The 15,615-nt window shown below is 41.0% G+C and overlaps 1 protein-coding gene and 1 pseudogene across 1 annotated transcript; one reads left to right on the top strand and one right to left on the bottom strand.

The window, feature by feature from the left end:
* Positions 1-741: 741 nt before the first annotated feature.
* Positions 742-2,940, bottom strand: LOC121808676 (indole-3-pyruvate monooxygenase YUCCA2-like). The gene is made up of 4 exons (XM_042209272.1): positions 2,320-2,940; positions 1,594-1,842; positions 1,014-1,136; positions 742-921 (listed from the first exon to the last, which is right to left on the bottom strand). The coding sequence occupies exons 1-4, from the start codon at positions 2,938-2,940 to the stop codon at positions 742-744; spliced, it is 1,173 nt and encodes a 390-aa protein (XP_042065206.1).
* Positions 2,941-8,930: 5,990 nt separating this feature from the next.
* LOC121807882 lies at positions 8,931-12,792 on the top strand (annotated as a pseudogene).
* Positions 12,793-15,615: the final 2,823 nt, after the last annotated feature.

Here is a 15,615-nt window from a genome sequence, read left to right as displayed (position 1 = left end):
AAAGTGATTTCAGTTTACTATGACGGTAATTTAGTTCACTATAATTTATTGTGGAGGATTTACTTGAAGGATCTAATTCACTATAATGACGTTTTGGTTCATCCCGTATTTCATTCATGTTATAAACTAAAAACATCTTTATAGTGAATTAAATCACTCTTATAATTAATTAAATGTATGTTATATAGTTATGCATTTAATTAAGTAGTTGTTGCCCTATATCACTACTCTAGATAACTATATACTCGTGAAGTAAGCATTGTGTATAAATATCACGCATGATTGAAAAAAACATTGTTATATTGAAAGAAACATTATTTGATAAATCGGTTTAACTTTATTAATAAAATGAAGATATTTACACAACAAATCGCCCATCCACTTATATTACTAGAATAATATAATTTGATAAAATAAATGTTATCATAATTAATCCAAATAAAGTTGGATAAGAAGAGGTGAACAAAACAATAATGAACTTCTACACGGTTAGGAATACATAAAAACCTAAAAAACAACTATCGATCATTGACATTCTAAAACATATGATAGATATTATACCTAAGCACTTCATCAAATGTAGTGAGAATGTGCTAGTATTAACTATTCAGAGTTCCTTAGCTCCATAATCTCTCTCTTCTTCTATCGATCTAATTACCAATAAAAACTTATTATATACACATAAAATCATATACTACTAGCTAGATCTATATATATACATCACACAATGTAGAATGGCTTTTAATTAAAACTCTTTTTGCAACATTTTTCTATGTCCTTTGCAATGTTCTTAGCATCTAAGGCTGCCCCAAGAAGACCGCGTTGGGTGAACCCCACTGCATACAGACCGTGCTCGCCTTTCCAGCCGTTCGGGAATGAACATTTTGGAAGACCGTCTTTCTCAGAGAACATCTTGTTATCCTGTCACGCCAACATGAAATAAATGCACATAGTGTGATGTTCGATATCAAATCAACTGTTTATCGTTGTTCATGTAGCATTTAAAGAATTACCTTTAGCCATGATGGCACGTTGCTTTTGTAACCCGTTGCTAATATTATTGCGTCAAATTTCTCTGTTCTTCCATCCATGAATTCTACACAATCACGTCTCACTCTCTTGATCCCGGGGAATACCTGCAGAAAAATACTATAAAAGTAAAATCAAGAAAAAAAGAGCTTAAAGTCACAATTTCATGTCTCATTTTATGTGACAGGAATGCACAATAGTTAGAGATAAAAGGTTGTTTAATTACTCCTATTAATTATTGTATGTCAACATTATTATATCATCATTGATGAAATACAAATTCAACATTTCCCTAAATAATCAAAGCAAAAGCATCAAGCGTGGAGAATCTCAGCAACATAAACTCACACAAACCCTAAAAAAGTGAGACAAAATCAATGAAGTTAAACACTTTATACTTTGTCAAATACGGAGTAGGTTGTTTTTGTGTGTATATATGTACGTTTGCTCACGTGTGACTTAACCAGCAATGTACTTTCCGAGTTAGAACGAAGAGGAAATCCTCGATTGTAGTACTCCTATTTTGCAAATGAGGAGTTGCACCTATAGCATTATGTATTGTACCTTGATGTATCCCTTTTTGATCTTATGAAGGGTTCCGACATCCAATACCGGAGTCTTTCCGAACTTTGTCTTTAGCTCTATTGGCCCTAATTTGGGCCGTTGGATCCCAAGCCGCTCCGTATTTCCGATCGTCAACCATGAACCGGCCAACAAAACCCGGTCGACGAGACAAACCGGCAACATTCTCACCAACCACATTGATAGCCCGAAAGTTGAAGCTCCGAGTATCTCCTTAGGTAGAATGTGAACCTAAAATCATCACCAATTTCACTGAAGTTAGACAAAATTAAAGTTCTGAAAGTATATTATTTGGTGATAATTAGATAAAATTATTCATTGTTAATGAAATTAATCTCAACTGATGTTACAAAACGATAAATTGCAAAGACAAATAAGAGAAAAATAAGTTTTGATTTATTCGTTTATAATTTTTAATATTCGGGTTCTAATCACCTAATTTTACTAGAAGAAGAATAGAATAAGAAAATTTTAACACCAAAAGAAAACTGAAAAACTCGATTTTTAGCTAAGGAATGAGGAAAATAAAACTCATTGTTTATGAAGGTTACTTACATAACTGAACAAAATAACAAAAAATAACAATCCCATTCCCATGCGCAAAACCAAGCAAATCAATTATCGAAATCGAAATTTAAAAAAAAAACGAAAAGTCGAAATTGGAACGCAAAAAGTAACAGTGAATTGAAGGTGAAAAAGCACACATACTTTATCCCTAACGACGAGCGAAGGCTTAGCATTATAGTTGCAGAGATCCAAAGCAACTTCCATTCCTGAATTTCCGCATCCAACCACTAGAACTCTCTTCCCGTCGTACCCCTCGCCGCTCCTGTACCCGCTCGTGTGCCCCACGGCTCCTCCGAACACCGACATACCCTCGATCTCCGGCATCACCTCCTCCGCGTTCTCCCCCGTCGCCACCACCAGCCACGGGCACGCGTACTCCACCCCCGCCGCCGTCCTCACCCTCCATCCGCCGTCGATCCGCGCCGCGCTCGCCACCGCCTGCCCGAACGCCGGCCGGATCCCGAACGCCGCCGCATAGGACTCCAGATACTCGACGAATTGCCCGCGGCTCGGGTAGGTCGGGAAATCGGGGGGGAAGGGCATGAACGGCAGCTCGCAGTAGCGTTTCGGGATGTGGAGCCTCAGCCGGTCGTAGGTCTTCAGCTGCCAGAGCGAGGCGATGCAGGTTTCTCTCTCTAGGATTAGGGAGGGGATACCGCGGAGCTTCAGGCACGCCGCGGCGGCCAGCCCCGACGGTCCGGCGCCGACGATGATCGGAGAGGGGATCCACACGGCGGCGCGTTTGGCTTCGGCTTCTTCCATGGCCGAGAATTTCATTGATTAACCGTCGATTTTGATCTGAGAGAGTGAGATTTGAGATGAAATTAGGGGTATAGTGGGTAAGATTACTGAATCCGACGAAGAATTGGGGGAATATTCCAGAGATTTTGGATATAAAAAAGGAGGGAAAATCGGAAATATGGAAACGAAAATTGGAGATGAAATGAAATTAAATGGATAGAGTTTAGGGACAGGTTTTTAGGTGGATTTTAGACAGAAACTAATCCACTTTGGAAAATTGGGGTTCCGTTTTTCCGAATGTATCATAGTGTTTTTCATACTCAGCTATATATATATAGTTGTTGATTTTGGAATTAGGATGTGGTTGTTTGGTACTCCTATATAGGACTAATAAATAACTAAACAATAAAGTACACTGAAAGATGGAATAAATAATTTCATGCAGAATAATCAAGATATTATACAGAATTTGGATTTAATTATAACCACATTAGTATTAAGGTTAAGATGGAGCACTTACATTATCATGATTAATTGCCTACATTAAGTCAATCTACATTATTGTTCATTGTTATAATGTTATATTACTAGAAAAGTGTGTTTAACTGTTTCATTACATCAGCTAGCTAGCTAGTAATGATCTATTAGTAAATGTAATGTACCATTAGTATATATTGTAATTGTATAGATACGACTATGGGGTTTCGAAATTTCAGTTAAATCCATATTTATTTTCTGAGTGTGCTCTTTTAGTTTAAACCCTACTTATTAAAAAGTTTAGGTCAAAGTTTTTGAAAGTTAATAATGTTTAAAGCATCCACAGTTGGACGGATGTCCCGGCGGACATCCCGACGGACTTCCCAAAAACACCCCCTACCACGTCATAAGGACATCTCACTGCACTGCCACGTCATAAGGACATCCCACTGCACAATGGCGGACATCCCCAAGGACATCCCGACGGACATCCACAATAATAAAAATTCACCAAATTAAACAATTTACGGAATTAAAATTTCGACACGAATACGGAGAAAATGCACCCACTTTATTTAAAACAAAAAACATACATAATTATTAAAAAACTACATAGTTAAAAAAAACCTCAAGCTTCGACAAATGCGGCCCCTGTCTCACTCCTCGTCATCCCCACCGCCAGTCCCGTCGTGCCCGTGGCCGGTCCCGGCGTCACTCACGGGCAGGGACGGCATCCCCAAATCGCGCCGCCTACTGTCGATGACATCCTTCAGCATCCCCACCGCCATCCCCACCGTCATCCCCACCGCCAGTCCCGTCGTGCCCGTGGCCGGTCCCGGCGTCACTCACGGGCAGGGACGGCATCCCCAAATCGCGCCGCCTACTGTCGATGACATCCTTCAGCATCAACTTGTATAAGGGGTCAGTCGCTGCATACCACTTCTCCATGGTGTGTATTAGGGTCTCATGCTGCTGTATGCGGGCGGGTGAGGGGAGCTCGGGATCGATTTGGGAAGGAGCTGCCGATTGGACCTCGGGGGACCTGCTGGCGCTTCCCCTAGCCATCCGCATCGCGGTCTTTTGCCCAACCGGGCGACGGCGGTGGGAAGACGATTGAGGGGTCGGGAACTTTGCCTCGGCGTCAGGGAGTTCGTGGGAACCGGCACTGCTGATGTACTCCCCGGAAGCGTTGATCTTCATCCGCTTCGGTCAGCCAGCTTCAACACCCGAACTAAACTTGGCGGAAGTCTCCACCACAAGATGACCTCCCAATATTTGAATTCTCCGAAACCCAATTCACTGTCGGGGAACTGCTGGTGAGATAGAAGCTTCACATCATCGGCGGACATGCCGCTGGTTGCCGTGCGGAGGTTGTTTTGGTAGATGCCGGCAAATCGGCTGAGCTGCCTCCTCAGCCGCTCCCACTGTTTCCGGCATTGCTTTCCATCGTGGGGCTTCCCACCTGACGGTTTGAATTGGAGGTAGATTTGGCTAATGCGCCACCACATTCTGTCGATATGCTGGTTAGCCCCGACGTAGGGATCCTCGACTACACTGATCCAGGCCTTCGCCAGCGTGACGCACTCCCCTATGCTCCAGATGGTCCTCTTTCTCCCGCCGGCTTTCTCCCCCTCCTCCTCGGCCCCTGCCCCGTCCTCGTTCCCCGCACGCGAGGACGAGGTAGTGCCCTTGTCCTTCCCTATCCCTTGTTTCCACGTCCTCCCTATCGCCGGTGGCATCTCAGTGGGAGACTCCCTGACCGGAGATAACCCAAACTCCTCAAAAGAGAAAGTCTCAATGCCGGTGACTGAGTCTCTAGAGGAGTACTCTAGGGGAATCACTAGACAATAAATCCATGTAGGGGCGATAGACATTGTCCCCAGGTGATTGGGTGACCCCCTGCCTACTCCACCGCAGCGGCAGGCATGCCCTGCATCATCCCGGGCATCATCATCCCGGGCATTTGGGGCATCATCCCCGTCATCGCGGCACTCATCCCGGGCATTTGGGGCATCATCTCTCCCATCTCTGCACACCAAGGGGGGACATATTGTAGTACCCGGGCATCATCCCCGCCATTTGGGGTTGGGGCATCATCGGCGCCATTCCGGGCATCATCTCGGACATTGGTGCACTTCCGCCGGCATTTTCCCCAACTCTAATAGGAAAAGTCGGCGTTTGTGACTCCCTCGTGGCTGGGGAATCACTATCGTGGTGCTCCATTTATCTTCAAAAGAAATGAAAGTAGAGAGAGAAACTCGTTCAAACAAGTGGTGAGAATGAAATGAAGTTCAACGAGCCGTATATATAGAGTTTTTTTTTAAAAAAAATAAAAATCGGGATGTCCGCCGAGACGTCCGTCGTGGCACCGCAATGGCGGACGTCACGACAGACGTCCCGACGGACATCGTCGGAAAGCTGCGGAATTCCAGTGTCCGTAAGCGACGTCCGCGTCCTCCGGGTTTACGCCTAATGGCGGATGTCCGGCACGCCGGTCCGACGGACGCCCACCGCGGCATATGCTCTTAGATTACTATGAAAAATTTGCATTTTATTCTATTGAGCTAACACTGCAGGTCGACATACGATTTTACTTTAGCAGTTTAGCTATTTATTTAGCCAATTAATTATTTGCATTTCGTATTGGCAGTTGTCAAATGGTTTTATGAAATCTAAATATTTCTTTTTAATCGTTTTGGAACATTAAAAAATAAGATTTGTAATTCGACAGTGTGACTGAGTGATTATATATGAACAGTGATAGACTGATCAATTGATTGAAATAAGATCTCACCCGCCTTATAAAGATTAAAATACCAAATGTGCGAATCCTAAAATTATATGTATTGACTTTCTCTGAACTTTAATTAGGGTTTACTTTTTTTTTATTCCACGCATAACTTATAATTACCTAAATTATGAATATTTCCTAATTATATTTTGGTACGTAGACTTAATATAGTACAGTATATATAACTCTCCAACTCTTCCTATCTGTCGCATTCTTATCCTAGGAATAATAATATTTATTAATTAAATACTTAAAAGGATTATATGTGGTCATTTAATTATCAGTAAAAGATTACATAAGACATTCACATAAAAAACTCGTAGACTGATACGATGCTTCTTTTATGAGATGTACTCCGTAATACTATATTGTTTTTGTTTTTTATTAGTGTATGAAGTCAATTAGCTAAATGTGTGGTATTTATGTTGTGTTGATACAAAAAATATAACATAGTTACCTTACTTGAGTAAATAGTTATGTATCGATACTTGCCTTTTGGTATGAAGCGGCCTTAAACCCTTGTCAACCTTTTGAAATATGACCTTAGACCCTTGTTAATTGTTTTATCCTTCGAGATGCCTATAAATTAGCACGAGAAATATTCACCGAGTAATAACCCAAAAAAATTGCATTACGTAGGCATCTATCAATATAAGGCAAAACACTTCAATAATAGCTATAGTTCTCTTTTTTCTTTTTAATTATAACAAATGTATTGAATCTATTATCAACCCCTTTTTTTCTTTTATTAAATATGTATTGAATCTATTTTCAACCTCCTAACTGAATGTTGTTGAAATTATCTTGTACTTTGAATTGCCAAATTGTATGTCATTTTAACATTGGCAAAATCTATTAAATAGTCACTCAATATGTATGGAAAAGGGGTAACAAATCATTAATGGGATAGGGGAAAATTGTAATACTAATAATTCCTTACTAACTAGTACTAATAATTCCTTACTAACTAGTACTACGTATGTCTTAAATAAATGATAGAATATGCATTTTTTATTTTGTTAACTTTTTAATCCCAGATGCAGCATTAAGAATTATTCCGTCGCATAAAATTATGAATTATTTTTTTAAGTCTGTTTCATAAGAATATGCATTTTAAATTTTGTTAACATTTTTTTATAATGTTGAGACTCATTCTTCATTAACAATACTTTAATTACCTATTTTTTAACCTCTACTATTGTACTTAGCAATTATACATTAAAACTCGTGTCCAACTAAAAATATATACTCTTGTGAGACAAAAAAAGATATATTGTATCTAAGGGTTGTGATCAATTGAGAATTTTTAGCCTAATTGAGAATTGAGATGCATTATCAACCACTCATTTTTATTAAATGAGTGGTCCAGAATTTGCCACATAAAAAATATTTTTAAATTAATTAATTATGAAAGGATAGAATGGTAATTTACATTTAATTTTTAATTTTATTCAATAAAATTTATTTAATTATTTATTTATTTTTTTAAAAAAATTTAATTTTTTTTTAAGTTTTAAATTTTAATATGTACAATTAATGTCAATTACATATATAATCCATGTCAACTACATATACATACTATGTCAATTATATGTAAAATGTTGTTATTGACATAATTTATACGTAAAATGTTGCTGTTGACATTAATTATATGTAAAACGTTGTAATTGACATTAATTATATAGGTCGTTGACATGAAAATGTTTATTCTTGACATTAATTATATTGCTCGTTGACATAATAACGTTTGTTGTTGATATGAATTATATAGGTCGTTGATTTAAATTTTATGAAAAAATGTTGTTGACATAAATTATATGTAAAACATTGTTGTTGACATGAATTATATGTAAAACGTTGTTGTTGACATGAATTATATGTAAAACGTTGTTGTTGACATAAATAATATAGGTCGTTGACATGAAAATATTTGTTGTTGACATTAATTATTTGTAAAATGTTTCTGTTGACATAATAGTTGGCATAAATTACGTTTGCTGTTGACATTGTAGTTGACATAAATAACGTTTGTTGTTGACATTGTAGTTGACATAAATAACGTTTGTTGTTGACATCGTAGTTGACATAATGTCTCTGTAGTTGACAACGCGCAAAAATGACAATTATGCCCCCTAGCTGACATAATGTCTCATTAGTTGACATCGCGCGTGAATGGGTGGCTGCAAATACTCACTCCGTCCCGCACTACTCGCACCTTTTCTTTTGGGCACGGAGATTAAGGAATGAGTGATACACAAAGTCAACAATTACGGCTGTAGGTATAAATTGTTACTAAAAATGGAAAGAGTGCAAATAACTTGGGACGCCCAGAAAGGAAATAAGTGCAAGTAGTGCGGAACGGAGGGAGTATATTTTAGTACTCAATTAGGCCTAAAAATCTCAACATAACAAGACCCTTGTATCTAAATTATACATAGGTACAGAGATGAAAAGAGAATAAAGTAAGATAGATTAAAGTAGGTGTAGAGAAATGTGTTGATTTTAACTAAAAAGAAAAATGACTTTATTAGTATGAAACGTACTAAAATAACAAAATAGCTCTATTATTATGGGACTAAGGGAGCAAATAAAAAAAGAAAAAAAGAACATCGCCGGATAAAGAATTTGGAAAATTGGTGTGTGAAATTAATTATTTTCCCATAAAAGGACAGATACGACGCCGTAGCCACCTCGATTTCTGTGACCGTTACTCTTTCCCTTTTTTGAAAACCGTAGCCCTAATCACTCACTAAGTCGAGTAGCGTGTAAATTGATATCCAATCACCGATTTTTACTCTAAAAGCACGCAAATGCAGGGAAGGCAACCGGAGACAATCCCCCGCCCCCCGCTGCCGCTTTGGTCCTCTCGGTGCAGAGAAATTTGTCCGTTAATTCTTTTCACGCTCAGCATTCCATCAAAGCAAAATTAAAAAGTATGGAGTAAAAATTTAATTAATTTCTGTTTATTATTTTTTGTAGTGTGGATTTTGTGTGTCGGAATCTCGCTGGAGCTGCTGATTTACACGCAGGTAAGGCGGTGCTTTGCATTTTGTATGCTTGCTCCTTTTTAGTTTCAGATCGAAACCCTTTTTGCTTCGAGACCTTTTTGAGAAAAAGTACTAGGAATTATTCATTAGATTTTAGGAAAAATGGAAGCATATTCAGTGTGATTCCTGCTGTGATGTGTGTTAACATTTCCCATTGCTGATTGTATATTTGTTTCTAGTGAAGCCGTTGGAGTAGCATTTTTCAGAAAAGGGACTGACTGATTTTTTTTGTTTGATTTCTTTTGTGTAGTTGTGTGTATGCTTCAAATTTAGCTTGTGGTTTGGTTTTTGATAGATGCGAAGGTTTAAAAAGGCCTTTATTCGGAAATTGGAAATGGGGTGTGCTCAATCGAAAATAGACGATGAGGAATCGGTTTCTAGATGTAAGGAGAGGAGGAATTTGATGAAGGAGGCTGTAGTTGCGAGAAATGCTTTCGCGTCGGCACATTCCGGCTACTCCGTCTCGCTTAAGGATACCAGCGCCGCCTTGAGTGATTTCGCTGGCGGGGAGGTTCCCCCGCCGCCGCTGCTGGCCACGTCGGTGCCGGAGAATCCTCCGGTTGCCGACCGCCCTCCGCCACCCCCTCCGCCGCCGATGGAGTCCAATCTCCCTCCGCCACCCCCACCGCTACCGAGCTTCTCGCCCATGCCGCCCCTCCAGCGAGCTGTTACAATGCCAGCGGCATTGTCGGAGTCGGTTAGGAAGGGGAAGATGAAAGGGGTAGCTGTGCACGAGGACAGTATCTATGAGGAGGACGAGGAGGAAGAGAGGTTTCGTGGGAAGAAGAAAGAGGATGAGGTGGCGGAAGTCGAGACTCCAATAAGGCCACTTCCTAACCCGTCCACGACCCCTTCGGAGATTAAAGGGATGGCGTGGGATTACTTCTTCATGGACAACATGCTAGAATCTAATTTGGACGAGGATTCGTGGGAAGAAGAAAGGGGATGAGGTGGCGGAAGTCGAGACTCCAATAAGGCCACTTCCTAACCCGTCCACGACCCCTTCGGAGATTAAAGGGATGGCGTGGGATTACTTCTTCATGGACAACATGCCAGAATCTAATTTGGACGAGGTCGGAGAGATAGGCGAAGGGGGCTATGATGAGGACATGAATGTGAATCTCGATCAAGCATTCGAGAATGTGGCAGGAAATGATGAGTTCAAGACTCCGGAGAAGCAAGTGGGTTTCAATGATATGGAAGCGTTCAAGACCCCGGAGGAGACGCCTGCGCCTGCCCCAGCCCCAGCCCCAAAGTTTATGCACTCGAACATGGCACCTACTATGATGAGTAGAACTGTTATTGGTGGGAGTGCGGCATGAGATGAATATGGTGTGGATCTGTTGAAGATTTTGAGTGAGATCGACGATCATTTCCTTAAAGCTTCCCAAAGCTCACAAGCTGTTTCAAAGATGCTCGAGGCCATGAGATTGCATTACCATTCGAATTTTGCTGGTAACCGAGGTGATCATTTTGCTTGAACGTGCCTACATTGTGATTTTCTGTTGTTTAAAGTTCCAGCCTTGCAATTTAGAGTTGGATTTGAAATTAGTCGTATACATGAATCATGATAATATGTCCATTGAATCTTGAATCCAGATTTGCATAATCTCATATTGTATTGATGCATTTAACTTAAAAACATCTTGTAGAAAATATGTTAATTCGTTTACTAGTTTTTGTGAACATATTGACTTTTCAAATGAACTACTAGTACTCAATAACTATCAATATGTTCGATTGATTTATGATCACCGTATTTAACTACTCATATATCTGTTTCACACTGCAATATTGAATGTTTGGAGCCTCTTTTACTAGTTCCTTTGGAATAATTTTCACATTTACTGTTTGGCATCTCTTTGTTTCTTTTCCGATTTTAGATTCGGTTGTGAACTTTTTATCGTATCCTGGCCACATCGACCATGCAGCTCGAGTCATGCAAGTTATTACTTGGAACAAATCCTATAAGGGCGTCTCAAATGGTGAAACAGCGCTAGTTAGCTTTGATCCAGATGATTACGAGACACATGCCACTGTTTTGGACAAGTTGCTAGCGTGGGAGAAAAAGCTATACGAAGAAATCAAGGTTTGTCTCTGTTCAAGACTCGATCTCCCTTTCCTTTTTTCCTTATGAGTAATTCATATTCATAGTTTGGCATCAGTCTTGTATTTCTGTTGTCTTCATATGGGTAGGCGGGTGAGCTTATGAAACGTGAGAATCAACGTAAAGTTGGCGTGCTGAATAAGCTAAAGAGACGCAATGCCAGTGCCGAGCAACTGGAGAAGGCGAAAGTTGACATGCAATCGTTGGATTCTACGGTATCAGAAGTCAATGATATACGCGACAAGCAGTTGTTTCCCAAGCTCGTGGCTCTCGTCCACGGGTGAGTGCCGGTGGTGCCTGATTTTTAAGCAGCCTCCTACTTCTTTTAAGCGATTTAACGTCTACGGTTGCCTAATATGTCGATTTCTTGAAGGATGACAACAATGTGGGAGTCTATGTGCGTACATCATGATAGGCAGCTTGAGCTTGTCACAGGCCTCAAATCCCTCGACGTCTCGGGTGTTCTGATCAAGACGAGCAAGCACCATCACGACAGGACGAAGCAGCTCGTGACAGGCCAGAGGCAGTACATTACGAGGCTCTTCAACTGGCTGAAGCTGAATCTCATCCCCATCGAGAGCAGCTTGAAGGAGAAAGTGTCAATGCCGCCAAGAGTCCCGAGTCCTCCGATCCAGCTTCTGCTCCGCGATTGGCATGACTACCTCGAGAAGCTCCCTGATGAGGTGGCAAAGGGTGCCATCGCATCCTTCGCCGCTGTGATCAAGACGATCATCCTCCACCAGGAGGAGGAGATGAAGCTGAAGGAGAAGTACGAGGAGACAAGAAGGGAGTACGTCCGGAAGAAGCAAGCCTTCGAGGAGTGGCATCACAAGTACATGAATCGGAAAACACCCCCGACGGACGAGGGCGACCCTGATAAGGCTGGGGAGAGTGGGACGAAAACCTGGTGGGGGAGAAGCAGTTCGTGGTCGAGAGCTTGAAGAAGCGGATGGATGAGGAGATGGAGGAGCATCAGAAGCATTGCATTCAGGTGAGGGAGAAGTCGCTCGGAAGCCTCAAGATCCGGCTGCCGGAGATCTTCCGAGAGCTCAAGATCCTGCTGCCGGAGATCTTCCGAGATCTCTCGGACTATGCACATGCGTGTTTCAAGGCATACGAGCGGTTGAGATTGCTCACAGAATCGCAGCATCCTAAGGCCTCCGCAGCTGCACCGCCGAGCCATCCGCCGCCGGCATTATCTGGACGGTGAAGAAGGACGTCACGAGGTACTCCTCTCTGCTCTCCACAAACCAAACCCAGCTGTTTATTTGGGGAATCTCGTCGATTCCACCTACATCGGCATCTACCACGTAACATATTGAGAGAATTTGGTTTCCACCTTAGGGTTCCGTCAAATTTTTGACGAAACCGTCCAAAATGGACCAAATGTTACCCGTTTTTATTTGTGAGAGACTGAATAATTCAAAAGATAATGTTTTGGACCAAAATAAAAAAATCGAATATGTTAAGGATCAAAATGGACCTTTAGTCTTAATTTTTACAATATTTACTGTTTTTTGATAAAATTGCTTTTAAAAGTTTTTCATTGAACCGGTGTATGGACATCGTTTACCCGTCGCGTCAAGAAAGGGTTAAAAAATGGTAACAAATCGAATTACTTTTAATTGTTTTTTATTTAACTCTTTTTTTGTGAAATTGCTTTTAACTATTTATATCCAATCGAAGTCCACTGTCGGAAGGGGTGGAAAAACCAGAGAACGGGTTAAATTATCATCTTAAACGTAAAAATCGAATTACTTTTAATTGTTTTTCTATTTTAACGGTTTTTTGCCAAAATTGTTTTAAACTGTTTTCATTGAATTGGAGCGTAAGGAGAACAACTAAATTTCATTTTTTTTGTTGATTCAAGTTTTATTTTTGTATATTACTCTCTCTCGTCTTTGAAATTTTGTCACACTTCTTTTCTGTACTATATTTTATAAAAATAATACTCTTTTTAAAGAAAGTGGGAGAATAATCCATAGAAAAGTCTTAACTATATTATTCTCTCTCTTACTTCACACTCTCTTTACTTTTACAATTTATTATCATTTTCACAAAATGAGTGCAGAAAATAAGTGTGACAAACTTTCAGGGACGGATGGAGTACTAAACAATTTTTTTCATGTTGACTGGTAGTATATATTTAAATTGGTGAACTGCAAGAACTAAATTATACCTCCTCCCTTCCATAGTAGTGATGCATTTCTTTTCGGCACGCGATTAATGAAAAATTGTATTAAGTGAGTTTAGTAACGAAAGAAAAAAAGTAGAGAGAAGAAGTGAGAATAAAGTAAGTGGGAACAAAGACTTTTACTGAAAAGGGAAATGACTCCATTACTATGGAACGTACAAAAATGACAAAATAACTCTACTACTATAGAACGAAGGGATAGTATACTGTAAATTACTCATACGATTTTTTTATTTTTTGTTGACAACATAATAATTTTATTATTACTCAAGTGTTTTTATAAAATTTTGTTTAATACTACAATATACTTACAGATGAATTATCCTCATTAGAACTCGGAATAAGGGGGACTGTGTCGAAAAAAACATCAAGAAGCATGGCATAGAGTGCAAGCTGATATGCCAAACTCGAGAAATGTTGACGTATGCAACAATCAAAGGCGGCGTTGCCGATTAGCCAATTGATATTGGAAAGCGAGTCATGGAAGGCTAGGCTAGTATACAACTTTTTACTCTTTTTTTTTTCATTCACAAAACAAGAAATTCTTTCTTGCGGTCATCCGCAACGCCGTCTCTTATCCGTCTTTTAACCGGCTCATCTCTTCATTATTCATGGGCCCCACTGTACTTTTCATCTCATCTTTTAACTAAGAGACAACACCTGCAACCCTCCATCTCTTAACCATCTCATCCCTTAACTATTCATTCAATTTCATTTTTTATTTTTATTTCCAACAAATTCAATTAATAAAAACACACTTCATTAAATAATATAAAATTAAAACTTAAAATTCAAAAAAAAATACATAATTAAAATCCTAAAAAAATAAAAATTACATAATTTAAAATACAATTTTATAGAAATTATAAAAACTACTCCGCCGGCGAATCATCCCCCGAAGGCGGTGGCGGTGCACTTAAGCTACCTGGAGGGGGAATACCAATTTGTCTTGCCATAAACTCAATTCCGGCAAGATGGGCTTGATATTGGGGAGGCGTCATGCGGGAAGTGTCAGCCATCGTGGCGGTCAAGTACATGGACAACAGGGTTTTCGAGCCCGAGACCGAGCCCGAGTCCGCCTGGCTTGATTCGCCTCGGCCCCTCCTCCCTCTAGCCGCCTTCGCGCGCCTTGGTCCCTTGCGGCCGACGGCGCCCACGGGAGGACCCCCTGCATCGGTGGCCGTGCCCTCAACCTCTTGTGAGGCAAACTCTTGTGGGTCTTTATCTGACCCGCCCTCACTAGACGAGTATTGGCCACCCGCCGTGTGCTTCGTGCGTTTCGAGCTCGAGCCCGTGCTGGACTGGACACTGCCAGCCCACCTTTCAACGTCTCTGACAGCCTCCCAAACATCGACATGTTTGAATTCTTTGCAGTTGTCGTCAAAAAAAGACTTGCAAAGCCGCTCTATGAATGTCGGCTCCACTGGCTCCGCTTTGGTAATTCGCCGCTTCATTCTTGTAGATTCCACAAAAATTTTTGACATCTCTAGCGACTCAGTCAAAATGACTGCGGGGCATCTTCATGGTGCGGCGGCGGGCCCCCTTCGGCTTGTTCTCGTTGTAGGTGTCGATGACCTTTTCCCAAAAACACTTGTGGGTTTGTTGATTCCCGACAATGGGATCGTACGAGACGCTGACCCAAGCGTTGAACAGAGTCATCGTCTCCTTGCGGCTGTATGGATGACGACCGATATCCTCCTCCTCCGCGTTCTCCTCCTCCTCTTCCTCCACGGCGTCGAATGCGTGACCCCCGGAGCTTCCACCGCCTCGTGCTCCTTCCGGAGTGAGTTCATCCAGAAAATTCTCCCTAATTTAGGATAATCCCTGCGAATACCTCGGGGCAGAGGGACGAGCGTATGCATCCATATTAAAATGGGGTGGTTGGTACGCCGCAGGCGTCGATGAGCCTTGGATGCCCGGCGTCGACGAACCAGACACCCAAGAAATTATACATGCCCCAGTCGCCAAACGTGTTCAAGTCATAGCCGCCGGAGCCGCCAGAGTTTCTGTCGCCGGACATTTTGAGATTAAAATTGGAGAGGAAAGATAGATGATTTGAGAAGAATAGATGCGTGTTTGT

The sequence above is a fragment of the Salvia splendens genome, chromosome 6, assembly GCF_004379255.2.
Source record: "Salvia splendens isolate huo1 chromosome 6, SspV2, whole genome shotgun sequence".
NCBI lineage: Eukaryota > Viridiplantae > Streptophyta > Magnoliopsida > Lamiales > Lamiaceae > Salvia > Salvia splendens.
This window is presented reverse-complemented; position numbering and strand designations above follow the sequence as displayed.